The sequence below is a fragment of the Xenopus tropicalis genome, chromosome 4 (assembly GCF_000004195.4).
Source record: "Xenopus tropicalis strain Nigerian chromosome 4, UCB_Xtro_10.0, whole genome shotgun sequence".
In the NCBI taxonomy this organism is placed as follows: Eukaryota; Metazoa; Chordata; class Amphibia; order Anura; family Pipidae; genus Xenopus; species Xenopus tropicalis.
Genome location: NC_030680.2, coordinates 27,573,783 through 27,597,740, shown reverse-complemented (window position 1 = coordinate 27,597,740; position 23,958 = coordinate 27,573,783). Strand labels below are relative to the sequence as shown.

The 23,958-nt window shown below is 36.0% G+C and overlaps 1 protein-coding gene across 1 annotated transcript in view; it reads left to right on the top strand.

Moving 5' to 3' along the window:
- The first annotated feature begins 4,616 nt into the window (after positions 1-4,616).
- The window catches only part of LOC100485356 (mucin-2), a 110,148-nt gene continuing 90,806 nt past the window's right edge, over positions 4,617-23,958 (top strand). The window contains exons 1-18 of the mRNA XM_031900760.1: positions 4,617-4,713; positions 5,865-6,126; positions 7,732-7,846; positions 10,625-10,715; positions 10,814-10,929; positions 12,017-12,230; positions 12,340-12,465; positions 13,117-13,234; positions 15,195-15,340; positions 15,773-15,876; positions 15,974-16,043; positions 16,549-16,686; positions 17,347-17,511; positions 17,621-17,715; positions 19,218-19,344; positions 20,499-20,754; positions 22,319-22,365; positions 22,658-22,671. Coding sequence (XP_031756620.1) covers positions 4,617-4,713; positions 5,865-6,126; positions 7,732-7,846; positions 10,625-10,715; positions 10,814-10,929; positions 12,017-12,230; positions 12,340-12,465; positions 13,117-13,234; positions 15,195-15,340; positions 15,773-15,876; positions 15,974-16,043; positions 16,549-16,686; positions 17,347-17,511; positions 17,621-17,715; positions 19,218-19,344; positions 20,499-20,754; positions 22,319-22,365; positions 22,658-22,671 — 2,301 coding nt within the window. The remainder of the gene's footprint in view (positions 4,714-5,864; positions 6,127-7,731; positions 7,847-10,624; positions 10,716-10,813; positions 10,930-12,016; positions 12,231-12,339; positions 12,466-13,116; positions 13,235-15,194; positions 15,341-15,772; positions 15,877-15,973; positions 16,044-16,548; positions 16,687-17,346; positions 17,512-17,620; positions 17,716-19,217; positions 19,345-20,498; positions 20,755-22,318; positions 22,366-22,657; positions 22,672-23,958) is intronic.

The following is a 23,958-nucleotide window of genomic DNA, read 5'->3' as shown; positions in this document are numbered from 1 at the left end:
GGCATTATCATCTTCTTTGCTGCAGGTGACTAATCTCCCTGCAATGCCATCCCTAGTAGTTCATTACCCAAACAAAAAAGAAATTCTTCCCTATGTAAGCAACTCATAGTCTTGCATCATTTTATTATGTAAACCACTGATATTTACCCATCATTCAATTCTAAAACCAAGCAGGGAATTTTTTTAAACACAATAGCATTGAAGTTGCATGAGAGATGGAATGATCTATGTGTTATTTACTTTATGACTGGTTTGCTTTATTGTACTTGAATTTAGCCATATACGTGAATCCTGACACGAGGAGCGGTGAACCTTTCCTTGGGTGGCAGCACCCCAGAAGTTTCCAGCAAATTTTTAAAAAGCTGCTCTTTTTAAATTAAAGAGACAATTTTCTGTTTTTTTCTTGTGCTATGGGCCATATGGATCCCTTTTGGAGCAGTAAAGGAAAGCATGGGGGGGGGGGGTCATAGAGGAATTGCTTTTGGGCCAAAATAGCCCCTGCAAACAGTGGGCCTTTCTCTGTTTCTTCTAATAAGCAAAATGCTATACTTTTTTCTTTGTGTACAGTAGGATCATGGTTTTCTATACTATCAAGCAATGTCTTTGGGTTGGTGGGATGTCACATTTTGCTCTTTTCTCTCTGACTTGAACCCAGTCATAAAATACACAAATCTAGGGGGAGAGATTCTGTAAGTGAATAAATGTGCAGAAAACACAGAAAAAAATAGCCAGCGATCAGTCTAACCCACGCTGTAGCGTTGACCAGCTGCTAGAAACACTCTTGTGCCAGCACTCGGCCTAACCCACATTCTGGAGTTGACCAGCTGCTAGAAATGATAAAAAGACATTATTTATACACAAAGAGAAAGAAAGCACTTAGTTTGCCTTTAAAGATAATTTTTACAAAAAATGAGGTGTTAGTACCACACTTTGGCCAAAATATGTAAGCTCATGTGCCACGTCAAGGCCCCTCATAAATGCGCAGAACTTGCACATGTGATGAAATTCGCCATTTGCTAGAACTACAGATTTCTATCAAGATATAACACTTTGCACTACAATACATGACTCTTACTGTGGCTATTAAACTCATTACTATTTAACAAACATCTTGTTTCTAGTTTTGTCATAATGCATATTGCAATCTCAGACCTTTCTTATATTACAGAAGAAGCACATCTTGTCCAGATTAGCAAATGCTAAGCAAACACAATAAGAGATTACAGCACAGCACATTTGGTACAGGTATCGGACCCCTTATCCGGAAACCCGTTATCCAGAAAGCTCCGAATTACGGAAAGGCCGTCTCCCATAGACTCCATTATAAGCAAATAATTCAGAATTTTAAAACTGATTTCCTTTTTTTATGTAGAAATAAAACAGAACCTTGTAATTGATCCTAACTAAGATATAAATAATTCTTATTGGATGCAAAACAATCCTATTGGGTTTAATTCATGTTTTATTAATTTTTTAGTAGACTTAAGGTATGGAGATCCAAATTACGGAAAGACCCCTTATCCGGAATACCCTTGGTCCCGAGCATTCTGGATAATGGGTCCTATACCTGTATAGTGAAAGTGCCCACTTTGAACATAGTTTCACTTAATTTCCTTTACAAAAACTGAATGTCTGGAAAGGAATATAGTGTTTTTTCAAAGTTTACCTGTACATAGTACAGGTATAGGACCCATTATCCAGAATGCTTGGGACCAAGGGTATTCCGGATAAGGGGTCTTTCCATAATTTGGATCTCCATACCTTAAGTCTACTAAATAATTAATAAAACATTAATTAAACCCAATAGGATTGTTTTGCATCCAATTATTTATATCTTAGTTGGGATCAATTACAAGGTTCTGTTTTATTTCTACATAAAAAAAGGAAATCAGTTTTAAAATTCTGAATTATTTGCTTATAATGGAGTCTATGGGAGATGGGCTTTCCATAATTTGGAGCTTTCTGGATAACGGGTTTCCGGATAAGGGGTCCGATACCTGTATTTTTTTTGTCAATATACCTTCAGTCATAATTTGTCCTTACCCCATTACTAATAGGCTGCACTCAGATCAGTTCCATACCAAAGACATTATTTATTGTTGTATACATGTAAGTTTTAGTAATGGTTGTTATGGTTCTATCAGAATAAAAATGGTGGGTTAAATGCTAAAAGTATGCAATGTTATCAGATTCATTGTTTTATTGTTTTTCATGAATTTCTTTTTTATTCTTAATGGACTCTATAAAAATCTCCATGTGACTTGTAAGTTTAAATCATAAGGATTCTTTATGTTACTGAGAAGTATTTTAGCTACATTAAAGTTCAAGACAGCAGACACCATCATCTACAAGGCATTGCCACTTACTATCTATCTACTGCTGCACGGTGGACTTTACTGAAAAAAACAAGAAGTTTATGATAGTTATTATAGTCCTCTTTTTAGAGAATTTTGTTGCTAGAAGCACTAAGAAAAGAAAAAACAGCCAAAAGAAGTTACTTATGCACCTCTGTGTCTAAAACATTGTACACAGTGAGCAGAGGGCAATCCACCAGTATGAGATTTGCACCTATAGATAAAATATGTTTTATTATATTTGATAGCTATTAATTCAAAATGCATTAAATAAATTCAGTTTATGGTAACATCTTGTAAAGTTACTAAAAGCCTAAGTAGTTCATTACCCCCCCAAAAAAATGTATCAGAATGACAATGGCACGTTAAATGATAGAATGATGTAATGTTAACAGATTCATTGTTTAAAGGAGAAGGAAAGGCTAATAAAGAGTTAATCTCAAGCTGCAGGCATACAGTTGTCTCAATAGTGCCCCAAGTCTCCCCATATTTCACCTATTCAGATGATCAGAAGCCAAAAAGGAAGAAAAAATGCTGAGCTGTGTAAAGAAAGTTCCCATAATGCCTCACTCCTGCACAGACACCCAGACCAAGTGAACATGCTCTGTTAGTTAGACTATGGGGGAGATTTATTAAGACATGAACGCTCTGAGTGTATTTTCACAGCTTTTTTCGCACTTGCGCGACTTTTTCATACGCTTGCACAAAAAATTCGGAAAGGTTCTGCTGCTGTTTACAATAGTTCGGTATGAAAATTTTGTGACTTTCGGATCGCCAATACAATATTATCCTGACTAATACGATTTTTTAATAAGCATTTTCGTGATATTTACGATCTTCAGAAATTATCGTATCCAATCCGAATTTTTCCCATTCGGGATTCGAACTCGAGTTTTAATGAATCGGCCCCTAAGAGTCAGCTTCCTGCTGATTGGCTCAGATCCACATTCCTAAGGGGGGGAGTGAGTTCTTAGCATTCTTGAGGGAGGGGGGAGCAGGGGAGAGCAGAAAGCAGAGAGCTGCGTGTCTCTGGCACATGAATTACAGACACAAGAAATCTTTACACAGAGAAGTCAGTGCAGCGTTTCTGTGAGTGCTTATGGCTGTGTTTACATAGACCTTTCTGATAAAGCTTACTTAGTTTTTACCTTTCTTTCTCCTTTAATTGTTTTCACTGATTTCTTTTCATTCTTGTGACTGGTACAATAAAGAGATTTTATGTTGTTTAAATATTTGATTTATTTGAATATTTAGCAGGCTCCGGATTTAACGTTTTCCCGCTTTTTACACCGTTTGGTTGTGGTCCCACCAATTTTAATGCATTCCTATGGGCTTTATTCCTGCATTTTACACTGTTTTTATCATGCCTTTCCCTCGCTTAATTTTAAGCTTACTACAGCGGATTTTCATTAAAAGAGTACATATTTTTGTTTTAGATGGAACAATACAGTGCTCTACAGTATTCTTTTCCACATCTTTTTATGAATTTATAGTGATATTCAAACTTTTAGCAAACACATGCATTAAATGCAAAATGTTTTGCCGTACTGTAAAAAGTTGTTTCAGTACTTCTGCTAAAACCTGTGAAAAAACTGAGTAAAGGAACTGTGTTGCAAATAAAAAAATTACTCCTGAACATATTTCCTTTAAATTGTTGACATTTATGTGTCCTTAACACATTTCCCCGATGTTACATCTTTATTCCATGGTTCCCTGAAAAACGTAAAATGGGGGTTCTACTGTAATTCTAACTAATAATAATAATAGTTAATAATACTAACTAACTAATAATAATAATAATCTCATTAACTTCAAAGTTTTCATAATGAAACAGATTTTCCAAAAAATGCTGATGTATAGTTTTAAACTCACAGCCAAGGGTATTCTAGGCAATATTCACATATCACTACTTTGGCCAAGGTGTTTCTATGTCCCTATAGAACATGCCCCTATACAACTTTGATCTGATGCAGGATCTCTGACATGCTTGTGGTCCTGAACAACAGCGTTTGGGTAACCACAAATCTAAATGCAAATGTCACACAAGGGGGTAAAAACAAAGTCACTTCTGATTTGTTCCATCTAAGGACACACCAACTACATGTTTTGCATACATGAATAGATGGAAAACATTTAATGTTTGACCTTTAGCATCCCTTTCTTAAATAATGGATATTTCCATGTTCCGGCTAAGTAGAGGTCAGAAAAGGTCCTGCTGAGCATTATAAAAGGCAAGAAATGAGAGAAGCAGGTTGTCATTGCATGGCCAAGGAGCAAACCATGGGATTCCAGATTCCTAGGATCTGGGTATGGTTGGCTTTGACACTTTCCTTCTCAAGTGCCTATGACATTATTCCAGGTAAAATTCAATCTGTTTTTTGTTACTTAATTAGTCTCCCTATGATCATGATTATGATATGTTTTCAACTGCAGATTGGTAAAGAAAGCAGCAGAGCCCAATTATGGCTGTCCCTGCCACATGTTCAAGAGCGCTAAAGCCTCTTCATGATTATTTACATCAAACTTGCAGCAGGGGCAGTGCTGCACTTTGCACCTTGCATAAGATAAAAAATCCATCATGAGTGCAGCATCAGCGGGTGCAAGCCAGCACTTTCATTACCATCTGCCCCAGAGCAGAGAACAATATAATCACCATAACAAAATAATGCTTATGCACACAATTGAAATGTCCTAGGGGATCTGTCTTTATTTTTGACTATACTGGTGATGATTATTTCTAAAAATGCCCAAGATTTTTTGGAAATACCAAATTTGGATGTAGAAACAAAAATAAGTTCTTCTAGGGATTCATCTACTGCTAACATGGGTTATCTTCAAATAGGATAAGCTAATACTAGTATTTACAGTATTACTAGTTACTAGTATTAATTAAAGTGGATGGAACAGTATAATCACAATAACATTGTAATAGCGGTACATATGAGGCATGTAATGTATGGCTGGCATGGCATACTGTATGCTTTAAAATTGATTTAGCTGCATCTGTACAACACAAAGTGGCCACAGTTACCCTGAATATTTTTAGCTCTGATTGGCATAACATTGATGTGTGTTTGATGTGTGCCCAATTCTTGGGCATTGCTCTGCAGTGATTGCCACAGGTCACTGTGGGGAACCTGGAACTACCACCTGGCTTGGAGGTGGTGATAATTCCAGGGTTTTAACAGCACCCCATGCCCCACTCCCCATGCCTACTTTAAATGAATGGGATTTTTTTGCACTGCATGGAAATTTGAGGACCAGAACTACGTAAATAAATGTTCCCAAAAGTATTCTTGGAAATTTCTTTCAAATGTTTTAGTTCATATATACATCTAGCCTTTTAGTAATTAATGTATGTATGTTGTAATAGAGCCTATATAAATATAAAAATATCATACTCTACACAACGTATTTAGCAGTTTTATGTAACCTTTTGTCATATAATTTCAAACTACTGGATTCAAAAACATATAACCTTGACATCTTGTGTGATTTGTAAAACTGTAGGTAGACCAATCGACCACACTAAGTCTATCTGCAGTTCATGGGGCAACTTCCATTACAAGACATTCGATGGAGTGATCTATCAGTTTCCGGGCACCTGCAACTATAATTTGGCTTCGCACTGTGGGGACTCCTACCATGAATTTTCTGTCCACATCCAGCGTGCCATAGAGGATGGTGACCCAGTCATTCACCAAATCCTTATTCAAATCAAGGATGTTACCTTAGAACTGAAGAGAGATGCTAAGAAGGTGAATGGGGAAATGTAAGTCAATTGCATATTTTTACACTTAACACAATGAATGTGTGCTCTACTGCACAAGTTGCCACTCAATTTGTCCTTATCTTTTTTCATAAATATCTAACTTTGATACAAACTGTGTTTATTCTTGAGATTAACACAGAACAAGATCAAAGTTTATTTAAATACTTAGTGACATTTTACGCATTTTCTTTAATATATACTTTTAAAGGAAGCCTGTCGTGTCCAAATCCATCTGCTGGTAGTTACACAGGGAAAGACAGTAAATGCACATCTTCAATTCTATACTATGAAGTTTTCTTATATTTGCCATAAGTTATAGCATTTGTGAGACTTTGATAGCCTTGTTTGTCTACTGGTATCTCCTGTTGGAATTAATTTTTCTTTGCCAGTAATGATGTCATCACTTATCTCATGGTTTATTACTTGAAAACTCAATCAATGTTTGGGGGAAAATATGAAATTTAATTTAATTCCTATGAATTTTGTTTTACATTCCTAAAGGGAATGGGGGGGGGCTTGCTCTCCTTAAGTTTAAATATGTTGCAAAACAGGGGCACCAGCCCGGGGTACGAGGTAAGCGGTTAAAGTCACTTGGGGGTGCCTAACATTTTGGCACCCCCAAGTGATTTTGCCTTTCGTTTTCCTTTAACTTCTGAACAGAATAGCTCTTGTGGGAAAGGAGTTTGGAGGTGGGGGTAGTGGAGGTGGTGAAGGGTGAGAATAGGGTAAAATTAAGTTCTCCTTTGACTTTAAAGCTACAACTCCAAAAATCACCAAACATTATTTGACTGCTGCATTCTAAAACACGTGTAGGAAGTCACTACAACCTACTACTGGACATCCATTATCATCCAAAATTTAAACATTGATTGTTACTGTATGTATAACATTATTTATGATTGAAGTTTATTACCTGGGATGTCAGTTCAAAAGTATCTTACTCAAAAAAAAGTCCAGTAGTTATCTTTTATGAAATTCTAATTCTGTTGTTTTTAACAAAATACTAAGAACCAATTTATCAAAACGTGAGTTAAGAGCTTAATACATAAAAACTCACACATGTTCTATTCATTCCTGTGTGATTTATAGAATCATTTTTATCAAATCTGCTCCTTAGGGGCCCATTCATGAAAGCACAAATTTTTGATTGTTAAAAGCACGATTGGAAAAAATTTGGAGTAACCACAATAATTTCTGATGTGTGAAAATGTAATGAAAATTATTTTCTTGGTCGTATGAAAATATTGTGTTTGTGATCTGAAATTTTCGGATCCGAATGATCATAAATGGCGCAAAAACCTTTCTGCATTTGAAACTTCAATGCATGATTTCGGAAGCCTTCCATAGGACTCAATGGCACTGAACAGATCCAACCTGGCCAAAAGATAGTCATGATATCAAAGCTTGAATGAATTCCAAAATGGTCGTAGTCTTTGCGCAAAATATTACTTTTTGGTGGAAGCAGTTTGAATGAAGTGGTCCTAACGAAAAATTCTATAAATTAGAAAAAATATGATTTTTTTCTGAAAAAAAAAATAAAAATTGTGCTTTCATGAATAGGCCCCTTAGTGTTGCTTATTAAGACTGATTTATAATCTTCCTCAGCTTTGAAAGCCCTTATTTCAACTATGGAGTTTCAATAACCAAGAAGGATGGGTACACAAAGGTGCATACAAAGATTGGCCTGACCCTCACATGGAACCAAGAAGATTCAGTTATGGTGAGTATCTAGTATAAGAATACTATGTGGCACTTTCTATGCACTATAGGCTTTTATTTGAAATAAAATATAGAATTATTACCAATAAACCCCCCCCCCACAAATGTGGTTAAAAAAACAACCATGATTTTCCCTGTGATCACATATTGGTTTCTGTTAATTGCAGCACATTTATTAAAAATCTAAACAGGATACATAAGATCACTTGACTGGAGGTGACAAATCACAGGTGAAGTCTCTAATAGCAGTTGTCTATTTATTTTCAAACAAGAAAAAAAATGTAAATTGTTCACCTTGCATGAATGCTAAAGATACACTTCGCATTGATTTGTATGGCATCTCAACTGATTCACAGTGGCAAGATTTTAGTTTTTTGTAAAATTTCTTAAACAATTGAGAAATAAATTAAATTTATGGATTGATATCCCCTTAAATGCTTAGTTTGTAATCTAAGACATTGCAGTGAGCCACATTCAAATGTAATAAGTGTTGGGGAGCAACACAAGTATGGAAAAAGTTCCTGGGGTGCAAATAAAAGCTGTAATTGGCCATGTAAACTGATAGCCTGTAGAAGGCTCTGTTTGGTTTTACACTGGGTTTTATGCAATCAAAACTTCCCTCCTAACCAGAAATTCAAAAATAAGCACCTACTTTGAGGCCACTGGGAGCAACATCCAAGGGGTTGGGGAGCAACATGTTGCTCCAGAGCCACTAGTTGGGGATCACTGCATTAGATAAGGTGTAACTATAAATCACACCACTTGTGAAATGTATATATAACTCACACCACTTGCAGTAAGCCCAATGTATATTCATAATGGAATGGCAGCAAACTTTGTGTCCCTGTAGGGACTGTAGCAGATGCAGGTGCAGGGTAAGACATAGCAGTGCATTAACTAAGAATGGCAGTTTTAAACCAGACCATGAACCATTGTATGCTCACAAGCCACACAAGAATGCTGAACTTGCTAGGATAATTAGTACTGTATAATATCTCCTAGAGCACCAACCTGTTGGCCAATTCGCACACCCCTATATGTAGCTCCATTAGAAAATGACCACAAGTGCACAACCAATGGAGCAAATGTGCAGATATAACAAAATGATGAAAAAATAAAATACACCTAAAAAATAAAGAAAAAAAAAAAAATACAATTAAAAGTTATTAGTACTCCCTATTAGCCCTGTGGTAGCCTGATTTTTAGAGCAGTGAAGGCAATCTGGAATTAGTGGCAATAATGACTTAATGCCAGTTGAGGAAATAAGCGAAAATAGAGCATTAAATAGAGCAGTGCTGTCCTACTGGCGGCCCACGGGCCACATGCGGCCCTCGACCCCCCTCTGTGTGGCTCCCCACCTGTCTGGCTGCTTTGATGGCTTAACTTTGTGTAAGCTTTAAATGGTATCAGTACTGAGATTAACTGGCCCCCTGCATGGTTCACACCTCAGATTCAGGCTGTAATCCCCCTGTATTGTTTAAAAATGTAATCCCCTGTGTTGTTCACACCTTTTAATCTCTGCATTGTTCAACCCCTGTAGTGTTCACACCTCAGGCTCAGGCTGTAATCACCTCATTGTTCACACCTCAGACATTGTATGTACTGCCTGGCCTATGCTGCCTTTGTATAGGCAGCATAGGGTAGGCAGAGTATGGCACATAGGCAGCAAAGGGCAGGGAGGGTATGGCACCCACAGGCAGCATAGGATAGGCAGAGTATGGCACACACAGGCAGCATAGGACAGGCAGAGTGCTGCCTGTGTGTGCAATACTCTGCCTACCCTATGCTGCTTGTGGGAGGTGAATCTTGTTGTGCTATCCACAGGGGACGAGGCATACTGATTTAAGGGTATGTCTTAATATGACATAATATAATTCTTTAACATATGAATGATGGTTGATATCCCTGCAGCGGCCATTGTGATAAAATGGGTGTGGTTTGAAGTGGGTGTGGTCTAATATGGGGGAGTGACCAAAACTGACTTCCATTAGCGGCCCTCCATCATGTATGTAAGAGAAATTCCGGCCCTCGGCACCGCAGAAGTTGGACTGCACTGAAATAGAGCATAGACAATGAAATAAAATGTCAGCACATGAGGAACGATGTACATACTTAAGGAAAAAAGCAGGAAGGGGATAGAAATACAGCCTGACTGTGTGTTATGTGCTAGGAAAAATGTGAGGTGATGGGGGACATCTAGGAAATGATGACCACTGAAAGGTTACAGGGGAACATAAATAGTAAGGGTAATATAAACCCACAAAGTAGAACAATTGATAAGAAAATAACCCAACAATAAGTATATATATATATATATATATATATATATAATAGAAAGAGTGCAGCACCCACAGGGACTTGATACAAAAGAAAAAGTGGTTTTATTGAAAAAATTCCAACGTTTCGAGCACAACCAGTGCTCTTACTCAGGGACAAACCAACCTGCACCAAGGGCATTTGGACTTGTATAGGGTGTGCTTCTCCCTGTGTACTATATATATATATATATATATATATATATATATATATATACAGGTATGGGACCCATTATCCAGAATGCTTGGGACCTGGTGTTTTCCGGATCTAGGAAATGTCATTCATATGCTTTATTTTACAAAGACATTATCGAAAGCTGCAGATATTTTTTTTCCTCCTGCCCTGAATTGGATTCTGCCTGTGTATTTATTTCCAGTTTTAAGAAACAATGATATTGTAAGTCACATTTTTGTATCATTTAAGCATTGATAAATTACTTAAAGCATGGTTTATCCTCACACAGTTGGAGGTGGATTCCAAGTATCAAAACAAGATGTGTGGCCTCTGTGGGGACTACAATGGTGCTCCAGTCAGTAATGAATTCTATCTGAATGGTAAGTTTGCTTTCTAGATTAGGCCATACTAAATAATTTCAGAACCTTTTTGGGGTAGATTTGCATGTTCAATTATTAACTGATCTTTTCCATATTAGATATGCCACTCAACCCTATCCAGTTTGGAAATATGCAAAACATCAATGATCCCACTTTAACCTGCACAAATGTAGATGAGAGCCAACAAATGAACGTGTCCAGTTGTGGGCAATACGTAAGTATACTGTACATGTATTTAGTCATAATTATAAAAGTATTTGTGTACCCATCAGCAATTAGCTTTATCAAGTTCAGTGCAGTTACAATAACAGTATAAAAAATCAGTTTGGTAGTTAGTCATGTTAGTAAAGAAAAGTCAGTGGGTTCCTGCACTTTAGGGAAAAAACTGTATCCTATGTGAGTGACTAGAATTAAGGGACCTCTTAGGGCTCTGGCACACGGGGGAGATTAGTCGCCCGCGATAAAACTCCCTGTTCGCGGGCGACTAATCTCCCCGAGTTGCCTACCTCTGCCATCCCACCGGCGAACATGTAAGTCGCCGGCGGGATGGCAGACGCGGCGGCGCGATTTCGCGCAAATCGCCGAAAAAGACTCGCAAGTCTTTTTCGGCGATTCCCTGAAATTGCCCCGCCGCGTCTGCCATCCCGCTGGCGACTTACATGTTCGCCGGTGGGATGGCAGAGGTAGGCAACTCGGGGAGATTAGTCGCCCGCGAACAGGGAGTTTTATCGCGGGCGACTAATCTCCCCCGTGTGCCAGAGCCCTTAAACTAACAATAATGCTAATCCAGTGTAAAAATTGGTCTTATAGTATCAACAAAGATATATGCAAAATCCCCATGCTCTAACAAGACATTTGCACATTTTATGTATACTTTTGTGGTATTTTTTATTGTCTGATTGTTGATCCCTTTTAAATTGCCCCTTTATTGGTTCCTTTTATTTGCCATTACCCTGGTAAGTGACCAAGTAAAGGTTTTCTTTGTCTGCTCTGATTTAATTTCACTTACAGAAAGACTTGTGAGTACTAGGCTAGTCTTTTAGTTTCCACTTGCATCTTCAAGGTTAACTATAACAGAAGAAGTTTTCACTTAAGGCTGCAATCCTATTTTGATATTGATAAGCACTCTGTAAACAATAATTTGATAGGTGAAACAACACAAAATAAATTTCTCTAGAAAGCTGATTAAACACAGTTATGTCTACTACATTTTATAGTAACAAACCATTATTATATCTAAAAAATTAGTACTCCAGAATGCATAACATAGACTAATTCTAATTTTTTTATTTCTTTTTCAGTACTCTGTGTGCAAGAGTTACCTCAGCCAAAGTGCTTTTTCATCATGCCAAGATCTTTTTGACATATCAGATTATGTTATGGCCTGCATGCTCGATGTGTGCTCCTGTAGCAGTGCCGATGTCTCATGTCTATGCAGTACATTAACTGAGTTTTCAAGGCAATGCACTCATGCAGGAGGGATCCCACAGAACTGGAGAACCAATGACCTCTGTCGTAAGCATCTTTTTATATTCCTCATAATTGTATGATGACATCAAACCTTATATCCTAGTTCTAATTTTTTAAATAAATGTTACAAACATATATTTTTTTTATTTAAAAGCTAAACAGTGCCCTGGGAACATGGTATACAAGGAGAGTGGTTCCCCATGCATAAGTTCGTGTTCTCACCATGAAATAAAAAGCCATTGTGAGGAACATGATGTAGATGGCTGTTTCTGTCCTGATGGTAAGTCTTGTGGAAATGTTATGCTACAGAATATATCTGTTGCATCTGTTACATTATTAAGGGGATAGCCAACCAAAGAGTATAGGATTTATCCTTCACAGTGTCAGTGTTACAAACAGTAGGAGCCCCAGAGGTCCTAGACTGGCCAGACATGATAATAAAGATTCTAGTTGAAATATACTGTATGTAGCCATGCAAAAATCTGAGCAGACAGAAGAAGAAGATGTAAACCATCACTAGGCCAAAGGGCAAAGCAGGTGGCAGCTGTCACAGTCAGAATCATGGCCAAGGATCAAGGATGCTGCCATGTATCCGAATCTGTGAACACAAAAGGGTCATAACCTTGACAGACTAAAAATTTAAATAGTATTAACAAAAAAGTGTTCAGATTCTGCAGAAAAGGGACTGCAAAGCATCCTGCAATTGTCTGACAGTGAGTAGTCAACATTCAACAAGTAAAAAAGTTCATATTCACCTAACATTAGTAATTTGATTAGATCAGTAATAGCATACAATTTTCTTTCAATTCCCCAAACTCCTTTAGACTACAGTCTAAAATTCCCTAATTGTATACATTTTTTAATGAAGTCCATCAAATGCTAGTACTTTATTCCAAAGAAAATGGCAACTGACTCTCTTGGCTTTCTTTAGGCACAGTGTGGGATGACTACAATAAAGCAGGCTGCATTTCAATTAGCGAATGTCACTGCAAGTATCAAGATCAGCTCTATGCTCCAGGATCAAAGATTTTAAATGATTGTGAAGAATGGTAAGGTTACTGTATGGCTCACATCAAGAAAGTTTATAAGTACCCTAATATGCATAAATGTAAACATTTAATTTTTATATATTTTATTTACCTTACAAATACAGTATACAGGTATTGGACCCCTTATCCGGAAACCCGTTATCCAGAAAGCTCCGAATTACGGAATGCCCGTCTCCCATAGACTCCATTTTAATCAAATAATTCAAAATTTTAAAACTGATTTCCTTTTTCTATGTTGAAATAAAACAGAACCTTTTAATTGATCCCAACTAAGATATAATTAATCCTTATTGGATGCAAAACAATCCTAATGGGTTTAATTAATGTTTTATTGATTTTTTAGTAGACTTAAGGTACTGAGATCCAAATTACGGAAAGACCCCTTATCCGGAATACCCTTGGTCCCGAGCATTCTGGATAATGGGTCCCATACCTGTATCAGCAAAATATTTAAGAAAGTTTTACATTTCATTTACAATATATCTTGAAGGCAGAGACTGACCCATACCACTTACACCTCTAAATATATTCATGTAGCTCTTATATTATGGGCCCTTTTTTATTAAGTGCTGAAGTAGGTATATTTTCTTCTTTGGCAAACATCAACAATTTCCTTCAAGTAAATATAGCTTATAGATATAGCTTCAAGACATCCCTATATAAGACATAAATATTATCTTGATGTAGTAATTACATTTTTTTGTAGTGTTTATATGTTGCTAAAATTGATTTATTTTAGCAAGACATAAAGAAATATCAATGAGCAGTAAATTATTGGTGATTATACTTTCCTCTTGGAGATATTGGAATTTTACTAGTTTTGGGCTGAAAAAAAGGTTAATTGATAATGTTGTTGAGAGTTATTTCAAAGTTCTTTATGAATAAATTAAAAATTAGAAAAAAGCAAAGCAGAATTGTCATTGAAAAGGTTGCCAGCTCATAATATTGTTAGTGAGGGTAAATGTTCTTTTGTTTCTTGCAGCTCTATATTTGATAAGCAAAATACTATATCAAATTACTATATTTCAAATGCAAGATGTAGGAAAGCCTCTTTTGCCTTTTGCTGGTGGCACCCATTTTTTTTTTTTTCAAATAAGCCAATACCCATTTGAAAAAACAAGTGAAATTAGATAATTATTATTAACATTTATTTATAAAGCACCAACATATTCCATAGTGCTGTACAATAAGTGGGGTTCATACATTGGACATACAGAGTAACAAATAAAGCAACCAATAGCTGATAAAAGAGGTGGAGAGGGCCCTGCCCAAAAGAGCTTATGAAAGAAAGGGTTGATACACAAGGTGTGAGAATGGGCAAGATCAGAATTAAGCAATGTGAGAGGTGTGACACAGTTTATTGCCTTTAGCAGCACACTGAGGTTATGTTAAACTAAATGGGGTTAAGCTTCTCTAAATAAATGTGTTTTTAGAGATTTTTTGAAGGCTCAGAGATTGAGAGAAAGTCTGACAGATTGTGGGATGTGGAGGGATGCTCTCATCTGGTTCCCAATTTATTTCAGTACATGACAAATATACTTTATTTGTATCAGAATTCTAAATAGGGCATATAGTGTCATGCTATAAGACAATACTGTACATCAGCCCAGTGGCAATTCTGTACATCTTCTAGAAAAGTCCCATCAGTGATGAGGACATTTGTGGTGAGAGGCTGTCCTAAAAAATCCACTGCCATATAGGTGCATGGTTGGTCACACAAGAAAGTTGAATGTAACAGATATATGTGAAAAGATGCCCCTATATATATTTCTTTACTCTGTTACTAAGGAATATGGTGGACCTACAGTTTCATTCACATCACTTTTGTCCTAGCAAAAGTACTTTGCATTCTAATAGTTATATTTTTTGCTTTGTAGGCTACTGCCATGCTCTGAGGAGAGTTCTCTGCTATGCGTTTCGGTGCTTTATTATTTTAAAGACTGTTTCTCTTTTTTTTTAGCTCTTGTAATGCAGGTAAATGGACCTGCACCCATGGAATATGCCCCAAAGTTTGTTCCATTGAAGGAGGAGCTCATTTCAAAACATTTGATGGGAAATCTTACAAGTTCCATGGCAACTGTTACTATTTGCTAACAAAGGCAAGGCCCCTTTCAATATCATATTTCAACTGATAGGAATATTTTCAAATTAATCAGTATTAAAGTTGTATCGAAGTACTGATGAAATAATACTAGTGGGGATTCATGGAAAAAAAGAGGCAAAATTTAAATTTGCACCTTACCTGTACAATTTAAAAGCATACATTTGTATTGTGTGCTTCTAAGTGCAGGTTATCTTATTTACACAGTGTTGTGTACAGTGTTTCTATCTGTAGTAATAATCTGCTGCTATTTTCTTCATACTTAGTAATGATTTTTTTGTACTTTATGGGGAATTTTCATTATCGTTGCTGTAAAACACTATATATATAACTATAATTACTGTTGAAAATAATTCAAATGTTTGTGTTATGACTTACAATATATGTATTAGATTCCACTTTTAATGACTGTTTTGACCTCTAGATTGAATTAAAGAATGGTGAGACCCATGCTATTGTAGCCGAGCTGACTCCATGCAATGCTCACTCACGGGAGACTTGTCTAAAAACCATCCAGTTCTACACAGATGACAATAAAAACGTATGTTCATGGAAGAAGTTTTATGAAATATTATACCATTTTTTATTTTTACTTATATGTATGATAATTGTTACATAACATTTCTTCAATTATGCAGGTCTTGTCCATCAGAGCCGATGGTTCTGTTTTATTAAATGATCTCAAAATTAGCATCCCTCAAGTGACAGGTAAGATCCATTATATGGTAGGAATGAGATTAATTAAGATATTAAAGAAGTTTTTGTTTTCTTGAGGAGGCCTAGATATATATGCAAACAGAGTACATTATAATGCTATATGTGATCTGTCATTTAATCCAGGACTTGCTGTGCTTTGTAAGTAGCTGTTTGTGGTGCTATTGTTATCCCACAGGAATCCACCAAGTCCAGTTTTTTTAAGGGATCTACTCTATTGAACAAATGACTGCAATGTAAATTACATGTGTTTAGCACTGTACTACCTTAATAAATAAACCCCTACAAATAACTACACAGAAAAGATGTGTATATTTTGATTATACGATTATGATTTTGATTTTGTGAGGAGTTGGATACTGTGAGATTCAAAGATTTTTTGGGCCCTCAGTGTTCACAAACACTCTAAATAGAATGCTGTATAGCATTATAATTTTATGAGAATAAAAACTCACTTAAAAATATTGGTATAAACAGACTTTGAACAATCTCTTTCTAGGAAGTTTCTCAGTTATACAGCCCACAGAATCAAACATCTTTGTCAAGACAAAATTTGGTCTCCAAATTCAAATCTATCTTCTACCACTGATGCAGCTGTATATTAGCATGGATAATTCTGCTAAGAATACCTTTGAAGGTAAGTTTATAATTATAAACATAAATTAATGATATCTAACTAGCCTAGAGGCAGGGTGAACATTCAGAAAACACCCTGCTCTCCCTAAGAAATATTTTACATTTCTATATTTAAAAAAAACACCACCACCACCAGTGCCAAGGAACTAGGATAAACTATAGACTTTTCCAGATCATATTCACTTTTTTAATGGTGTTGAGAAAAGGCCACATAGTTGTCCCAAAGGGCAAGCATAGTAATATAGTAATTTAGACTGAAAAATACATAATTCCATCAAGCTCAAACTTTTTGTCACAATAAAAAGTAATTAATGAAAATGTATATTGAAATTATCATCCAGAATATTGTAGTATAGTATAGTATACACTATGCAAAAGTTTACACCTTTAAAAAGGTTATGTCCAGTAGATTAAGACAGGTGGTCTGAAAGATGCAATTACAGTATGTGTTCTGTTCAGAAGGACAAAAGCATACAGACAGCAAAGAAAATTGTTCTTTCCCATATACTATGATTTATTTTTACTTTTTATCCTGTTTTATGAAGTTTGCCTAGAATAGCTAATAGAAAGCTAATCACCAGTCAGTAAACTTGCTGGAATAGAGTATCTATTAGTGATCCAGAGTGAACAGAAAAATGTAAAAATATTTTCTTCTTCATAGGTCTTTGCGGTAACTTTAATTACATAGAAGGAGATGACTTCAAAACATCTGCAGGTATAGAAGAATCAACAGCATCAGCCTTTGCCAACACCTGGAAAATACAGTCTACCTGCCAAGAGTCAGTAGAGGTTTTAATAGATCCTTGCAGCTTCAGCATTGAAACGAGTAAGCACCCTATTAAATCAAACCAGTTACACAGGCTGTATATTCTTATACCATTTCTTACAGACCTTTACTTTCTCCATTGTCACATCATTTAATTTATCTCCTGCAGAAATCTATGCTGAGAAATGGTGTTCTAAGTTAAGAGATTCAGAGTCTCCATTTTGGAAATGTCATTTTGCAGTAGACCCAGTAGAATATTATAAGGTAATTGTTCTTAAGCTCTGACTTTGTCAGTGCCTTATGTTAATGTTATGCATGCAATAATTTCTTTCCTTTTTGTTTTATTCCTTTTTGTTACTGTTTGTAAAATTTCTTAAATAGCTCAATAACCCCACTGTGACAAAAAAAATAATTACTTTTAACCTCTTTTTACTGATGCAAGTAATTCACAGCTTTGTTCAATCACACAGGTTTATCTTATACAGTTTGTAAAATATATGTAGGAATCAAAAACCTTTACATAGTAACTATAAGAGCCTTATTTTAGTTGGATGACTAGAACTTCAGCTCTTCTTGTACAGACAAAAATATTGCACTCAATATACTAGCAATGAATGAAGCCCACCTTACCCTCATTGGAGTGCAAAAAATGTGTGGGAGACATTGGCACCAATATAAAAAATGTTCCAGCCCCCACCCAACTGTGGGTCTGGCAAAATATTTATTTATTATTGTCTATCTGCAGTCCTTCATTTAAGTATTGTATAATCTCCCTGATCCATCTTCTAATATTATTATTGAATAGTAACTTAACTCTAACACTCTGTTGCAAGTTAGCAAGATGCTAAATGTCTAAAGAGTTTGTCAATCTACAAGTATACATTTGTCACAAGAGAGACTATTCAAAACAAAACATCTTTCCATTACAGTCCATAAAGCATACTATTTTTATATATTTACATGTATGAGTGATTTCAAACAGTAATTTTTCACCAGCTTGCTTCCTTAAATCAGGCTAACTTTGTTTATGCACAGATCTAGTCACCTTTAGTGAGTAATCATCAGAAAGCATATATTGGTAACCTGTTTCTATGGCTTACTGCAAGTACCCCAACTTTGTGCCTTTTATTACATATGGGGTGAAAAAATCTACCTAAAGTTATTTGTATGATTGCCCACTCTCCCTGCATCTTCTCAGACTTATTTTTCCATAATCCACTTTTCCAACCATGTGACTAATGGTAGCGACTGCAGCCTCTGTTTTCATCATCCTGTCTCAGACACATCCTCTTTTAGAACCCCCCTTTGCACATAAACTCTTTCCCCATCATCACCTTGTGCAATCATTCTCCTTCCCTACTGATACTACTATTTGATTTGCACACAACATCTTTTTCCATCTTGAACACAATTCCTTTCATTCTACCCTTTTTCCCTTGGACCTTTGTTGCACATATATTCTTTTCTCTTAGCTCATTTTTGCACACTTTCTCATTTCCTAGTCTCACTCTTGCATACATCATCATTAACAGCTTCTTTTAACATCAACCCTTCCTCCAAAACTTTTTCCATCATCCATTCTTTTGCACTCTTCCTCTTTTTCCCATCATTCTATGATAATTAAATATATAGAGAGTGATCACTTCATCATACATCTTTCTATTCCATTCAATTTTAAACATTTTATTTTGTCACTATAGATATTTCTGTATAAGAGCCTTAACCTGAACCTATTTTAGAACCTTAACATATTTTTCCTTCCATAGAGATGTGAGTACGATACCTGCAGCTGTAGTCATAGCGAAGCCTGTATGTGCGCAACACTGTCCTCATATGCCAGAGCCTGTGCTGCAAAAGGAATCATCTTGTGGGACTGGAGGAGAGGAATCTGCGGTAAGACAAGTTTAATTCTCTTACATTTTATTTACAGATATATAAAGCAGGATACTGTGTGTACAGTATGTTCAGTTTCACTGCAGTGGGCAAGAATTCAGGCACACATCAGTACAAAGGCACAAATATTGTACCAGTAACGTCTATATTCTTAGAATTGTACATATTCATTAATTAGGTATTATATCTGTTTAAAAAAGTCATTTTCAGTAGTTCCCCTCCAGTTCCATGAGAATGCTTCTTGAAAAATTCCCAAAATAAATGTGACCTATGGGTCAGTACCTAAAACTGGATTGTCTTGTTGTATAAAACATAAGCACCTTCTCACTTTCCTCCACTGTGAGTTGCAAGTTAACCCCCATTCATTAAAGATATTTGCATCAAAATGTGCTCTCTGCACTTCAGTATAGTTTTGCTCATTATCACACAGTCAGTCCTCCCTTCCATTCCAAACTGAGCTGCCAAACACTGCTGCACTTATTGATGCATGGGAACCCTACAGCATTGTAGGAAAAATGTAAATTGTAACTGTAATCACTTTGTAGCTTTTTAGAACTTAAAACTGCTTTTTTGATGGTTATTAATAGATAAATCAATATTGGGTTATTAAACAGACATGCTTAATTCAAGTTCCATTTTTCTTAATGGTTCAAAGATCCAACAAAGAACAAGGCATTGCTATAATTCTGTATATTATGGCAGTAATATGCACAGCAAAAAAGGGGAAAGTTGTGCTCAACCATTACATTTTAAACCATTAGGCGGGGGTGAAATGAGGTTGTGACCACAAAATACATATAGACAACAACAAGAAATCCTCTGCACTCACCCATTATCAATATATATAGGACATTAAGACATTCTGTGCATTAAGCTACTAAGAAATGCCCCCCCGTTAAACAAAACAGGAATTGTTTGGCCAACTACGTCAAAGTCATCCCTTCTGGCCAGTCCTACATTGACCTAAGCGATTCATTAAGAATTCTACTGCTTCAATATACGTTTAGCAAAGGGACTAAGTTTTACCTGCAACTTACTTGCTTTCAAGGTTAAAACCCCCACACAGTTATTTGAGGGTCAGAAGTGTATGATCGTTTACCTATTAGTATTTAGGTATTTAGTATTTATCTAAATATACTCAAAATCCTTTTTAGATAAAGAGATTCCCAGCTGCCCAGGCTCCCAGACATACTTGTATAACATCACTACTTGCCAGTCTACTTGCCGCTCCCTGGCACTTGGAGAAAAAGAATGTGACAGTGAATTCACCCCAATTGATGGCTGTGGTTGCCCAGACGGAATGTATCTCAATGAAAAAGATGGTTGTGTTCCCATATCACAGTGTTCTTGCTACCACCAAGGAATGTATCTTAGACCAAATGAGGTTTTCTACAAATTAGATGAGCGATGGTAAGTATAGAAATAAGGGATCCTACATTAATAGCTGGACAGGCACATTTGGCCTCACTTTTTTCATGTCCTTGCCTCAACTTTGCATATTAAAAACTGTTTCCGTATTGCATACTATAGCCACAATCAAATAACTACTGGAGTTATTTGATAACTACTAACTAATTCCGCAATTGCAAGGCCTGTTAGGCACTGCGAAAGGAGTGATTTGTTTGACATGAGCATGTGACATGTAGCAATGCCCCAAGTTCATACAAGAGACAGATGGGATCTAAAAATGTTCATTTCACTAGGCCAGGAAGTTGCAATGCTGTATCCCTCCACCTTTTTTTTTTTAACAAATCAAACTCTATTGAGCTTATTTATCAATTTTCAAGTTTGTGAATTTGAGTGTTTTTTGTAATTAAAAAAAAAAAAACCTCAAAAAACCCTTCAAAAACTACCATTGACTTCTACATGAACTTGCAAGCCTTTAGCTGCCCAATTTTGAAATTCCAATTCTTTAAGTTTTTGCATTTAATAAATACCAAAAAATGTGAGGTTTTTGTTACCCATAATTCGAATTTTGGGAGTATTAGCAACAAAAAATCATACAGCAAACCTAGGAACTTCGGTTAATTTTATTAGGTTCAGCTTACTAGCAGATTTATTGCATGCTGGACTGTATTTAGATCTGGGGATGCCCTAGCTCAGGGATCCCCAACCTTTCTTACTCATGAGCCACAGTGCCAATAAGAGCTATAATTGGCTATCTGGTAGCTCCTATGTTGACTGGCAGCCTACAGAAGGTTCTGTTTGGCAATTTCACTGGGTTTTTATGCAACTAAACCTTGCCACCAAGCCAGGAATTCAAAAATAAGCCCCTGCTTTGATGCCATTAGGAGCAACATCCAAGGGGTTTTTATATAGGAACTTGAGGTTTGGCCCCTTAAGCTCTATCCCTAGCACAAGTCCTTGGGTGCCTATGCAGTAAATAAGGTACTGATTGTGGTGTTTGCTCTTATATACTCCCCATGTGTGATTTATATGTTACTAGCATAAGCATTACAATTGCATACAACCGCCACCTTGAAAGTTACAATACTTCTACAGTAGGAAAAGTAGTACATCAACAGATACAAGTACTTTATTTTTTTTTATGAAAGAAAAAGTTAATGCTTTGCTGATCCCCTCAGCTAGGGTGTGTTGTTGGGCATTTCTGTAAGACTTTTACAGTGTAAACATAATGCACATTAGTTTTTTTACCAGTGGAACTTACAATCTAACTTTCCTATAACATTCACAAACACTTTGGCCAGTTTAATCAAGAGCCAGTTCTAGCTCAATGTAAAAAAAAAACATCTTTAGAACTTCATATGGTTGTGCAAAGACCCATTGATACATAGAAAGGAAAAAATACAGCACTCTAAAATCTTTTAAGTAACCAAGACCTCAAGATTGATGCTTTGTTTTCCAATAGAGTGATGCGAAAATTTTTAAAAAGCCAATGTTTTGCTTAATATTTGTACACTGTGTTTTTCTGGAGTGTTTTTGTCATTTATGCTGTTGTCTGTTTTCTCACCAGTCACTGCCATGAAGGAAAACTTAATTGTGAATCTTTTATCAATGAGAGTAAGTAATAGATCACTTTTTTTACTTGTCTATAGATGTTTCCATTTCCTAAAGCCGTTTTAAAGGGTATTTGATGCTTCATAGTTGTTTTTCAGAGGGCCATCAAGAACCTCAAATGAATGCACTTTAACAACTTTTAGTTGTTATGCCATAATCCATGGACATTTTAACTTTTGTGGTGATTTTACTTTTAGTTTTTTGTAAATAAAAAGCATTAGCTTGAACATATATATATTAATATATTATACATGAATTAACATTCACAGATTAACTGATTTTCATCTTCTATAAGGTTTCTTATATCAGGTAGGACACCTAATCTAACACAAGGTTTTTGTTGCAGCTTGTGCCAATGGGAAAGTCTTCCTTGACTGTAAAAAGGAAAAGAGATCTCACATTTCACGACATAGGAGCTGCCAGACCCTGCATATCGGACCTGTATGTTGTATTATTTGTTTTATTATAATTTCAACAAGTTCTTGCAAAGTGCCAAAATAGGATAGTATTGTATGTAATTTATACACAAATGCAGACTATGAGCAGATGCTCCTCTACATAGTTATTTCTTTACTACAAAGCAGATAAAACTCCAAAGTTAGCTATATGTGTTGATATATTTGTTGACATGTTTCTGGCACCATAGGTGATGTGGGATTTAGATTTGTTATATATATTTGTTATAATATATTCATAGACAGATATATATTCATTGACAATATATTCATAGACAGATATATTCATAGACAGATACATATTCATAGAAGACTGCACTGATTAGGATTACATGCTGAAAGTTTCATTAAAGAAAATCAGATTTTTTGATTGGTTGATGGTGATTCTCCTCAGAAAAAAACAAACTAAAAACTGACTAGTGCAAGTGAATATGAACCCCCCCACCAAGAAATAGCACCAAAAACTGAACTAAGTAACCATAGCAACCACTGTGCATACTAGAAAAACAGTGAAATCGTAATTAGAAAAAAAGATTTACATATGTTACACAAATGTTAAATAAATGTAAACAAAATATAGAAAAAATACAAATGGATAGAGCTAATGTAACATACTGATTTGGTTTTGTATGGTACTGAATGGGAATCGTAACTAAGTGATCTGTTAAAAGGATATGTAGCAACACAGAAGTGAAAAGGAAATAATAAAGTTAAGGCTACCCAGTCAGTACCTGAATAGTGTGCAACTCCAAACTGCTCAAGATCAATCACCTGGTAAGGCTTTAGCTGTGTAAAAGAGCAAAGGGGGTATGATAATGGGCATTGCAGAGTGAATAGAAGAAAACAAAGAAACACTGTTGCTGCAACTACTAAAGAAAACTATCTTAGACTAATGCCACACGGAGCTTATTCTCGGCAAGCTGAAAAACTCTTGCTGAGAATACACCCCGCTAATGTAAAATTTGCCTGCCCCCCAAAACATGGAATACGCTCATGTATCCGATATCCTCCAAAAAAAAACACAAGACTTGTGATTGTGATTTTATCCCAAATACAGATGTGAATACTGGGGGGGGGGATGTTGATTAGTTTGGTGAGAGTGGGCTAGTGTTACAATCAACTGCAGAGAATTAAGGGTGTT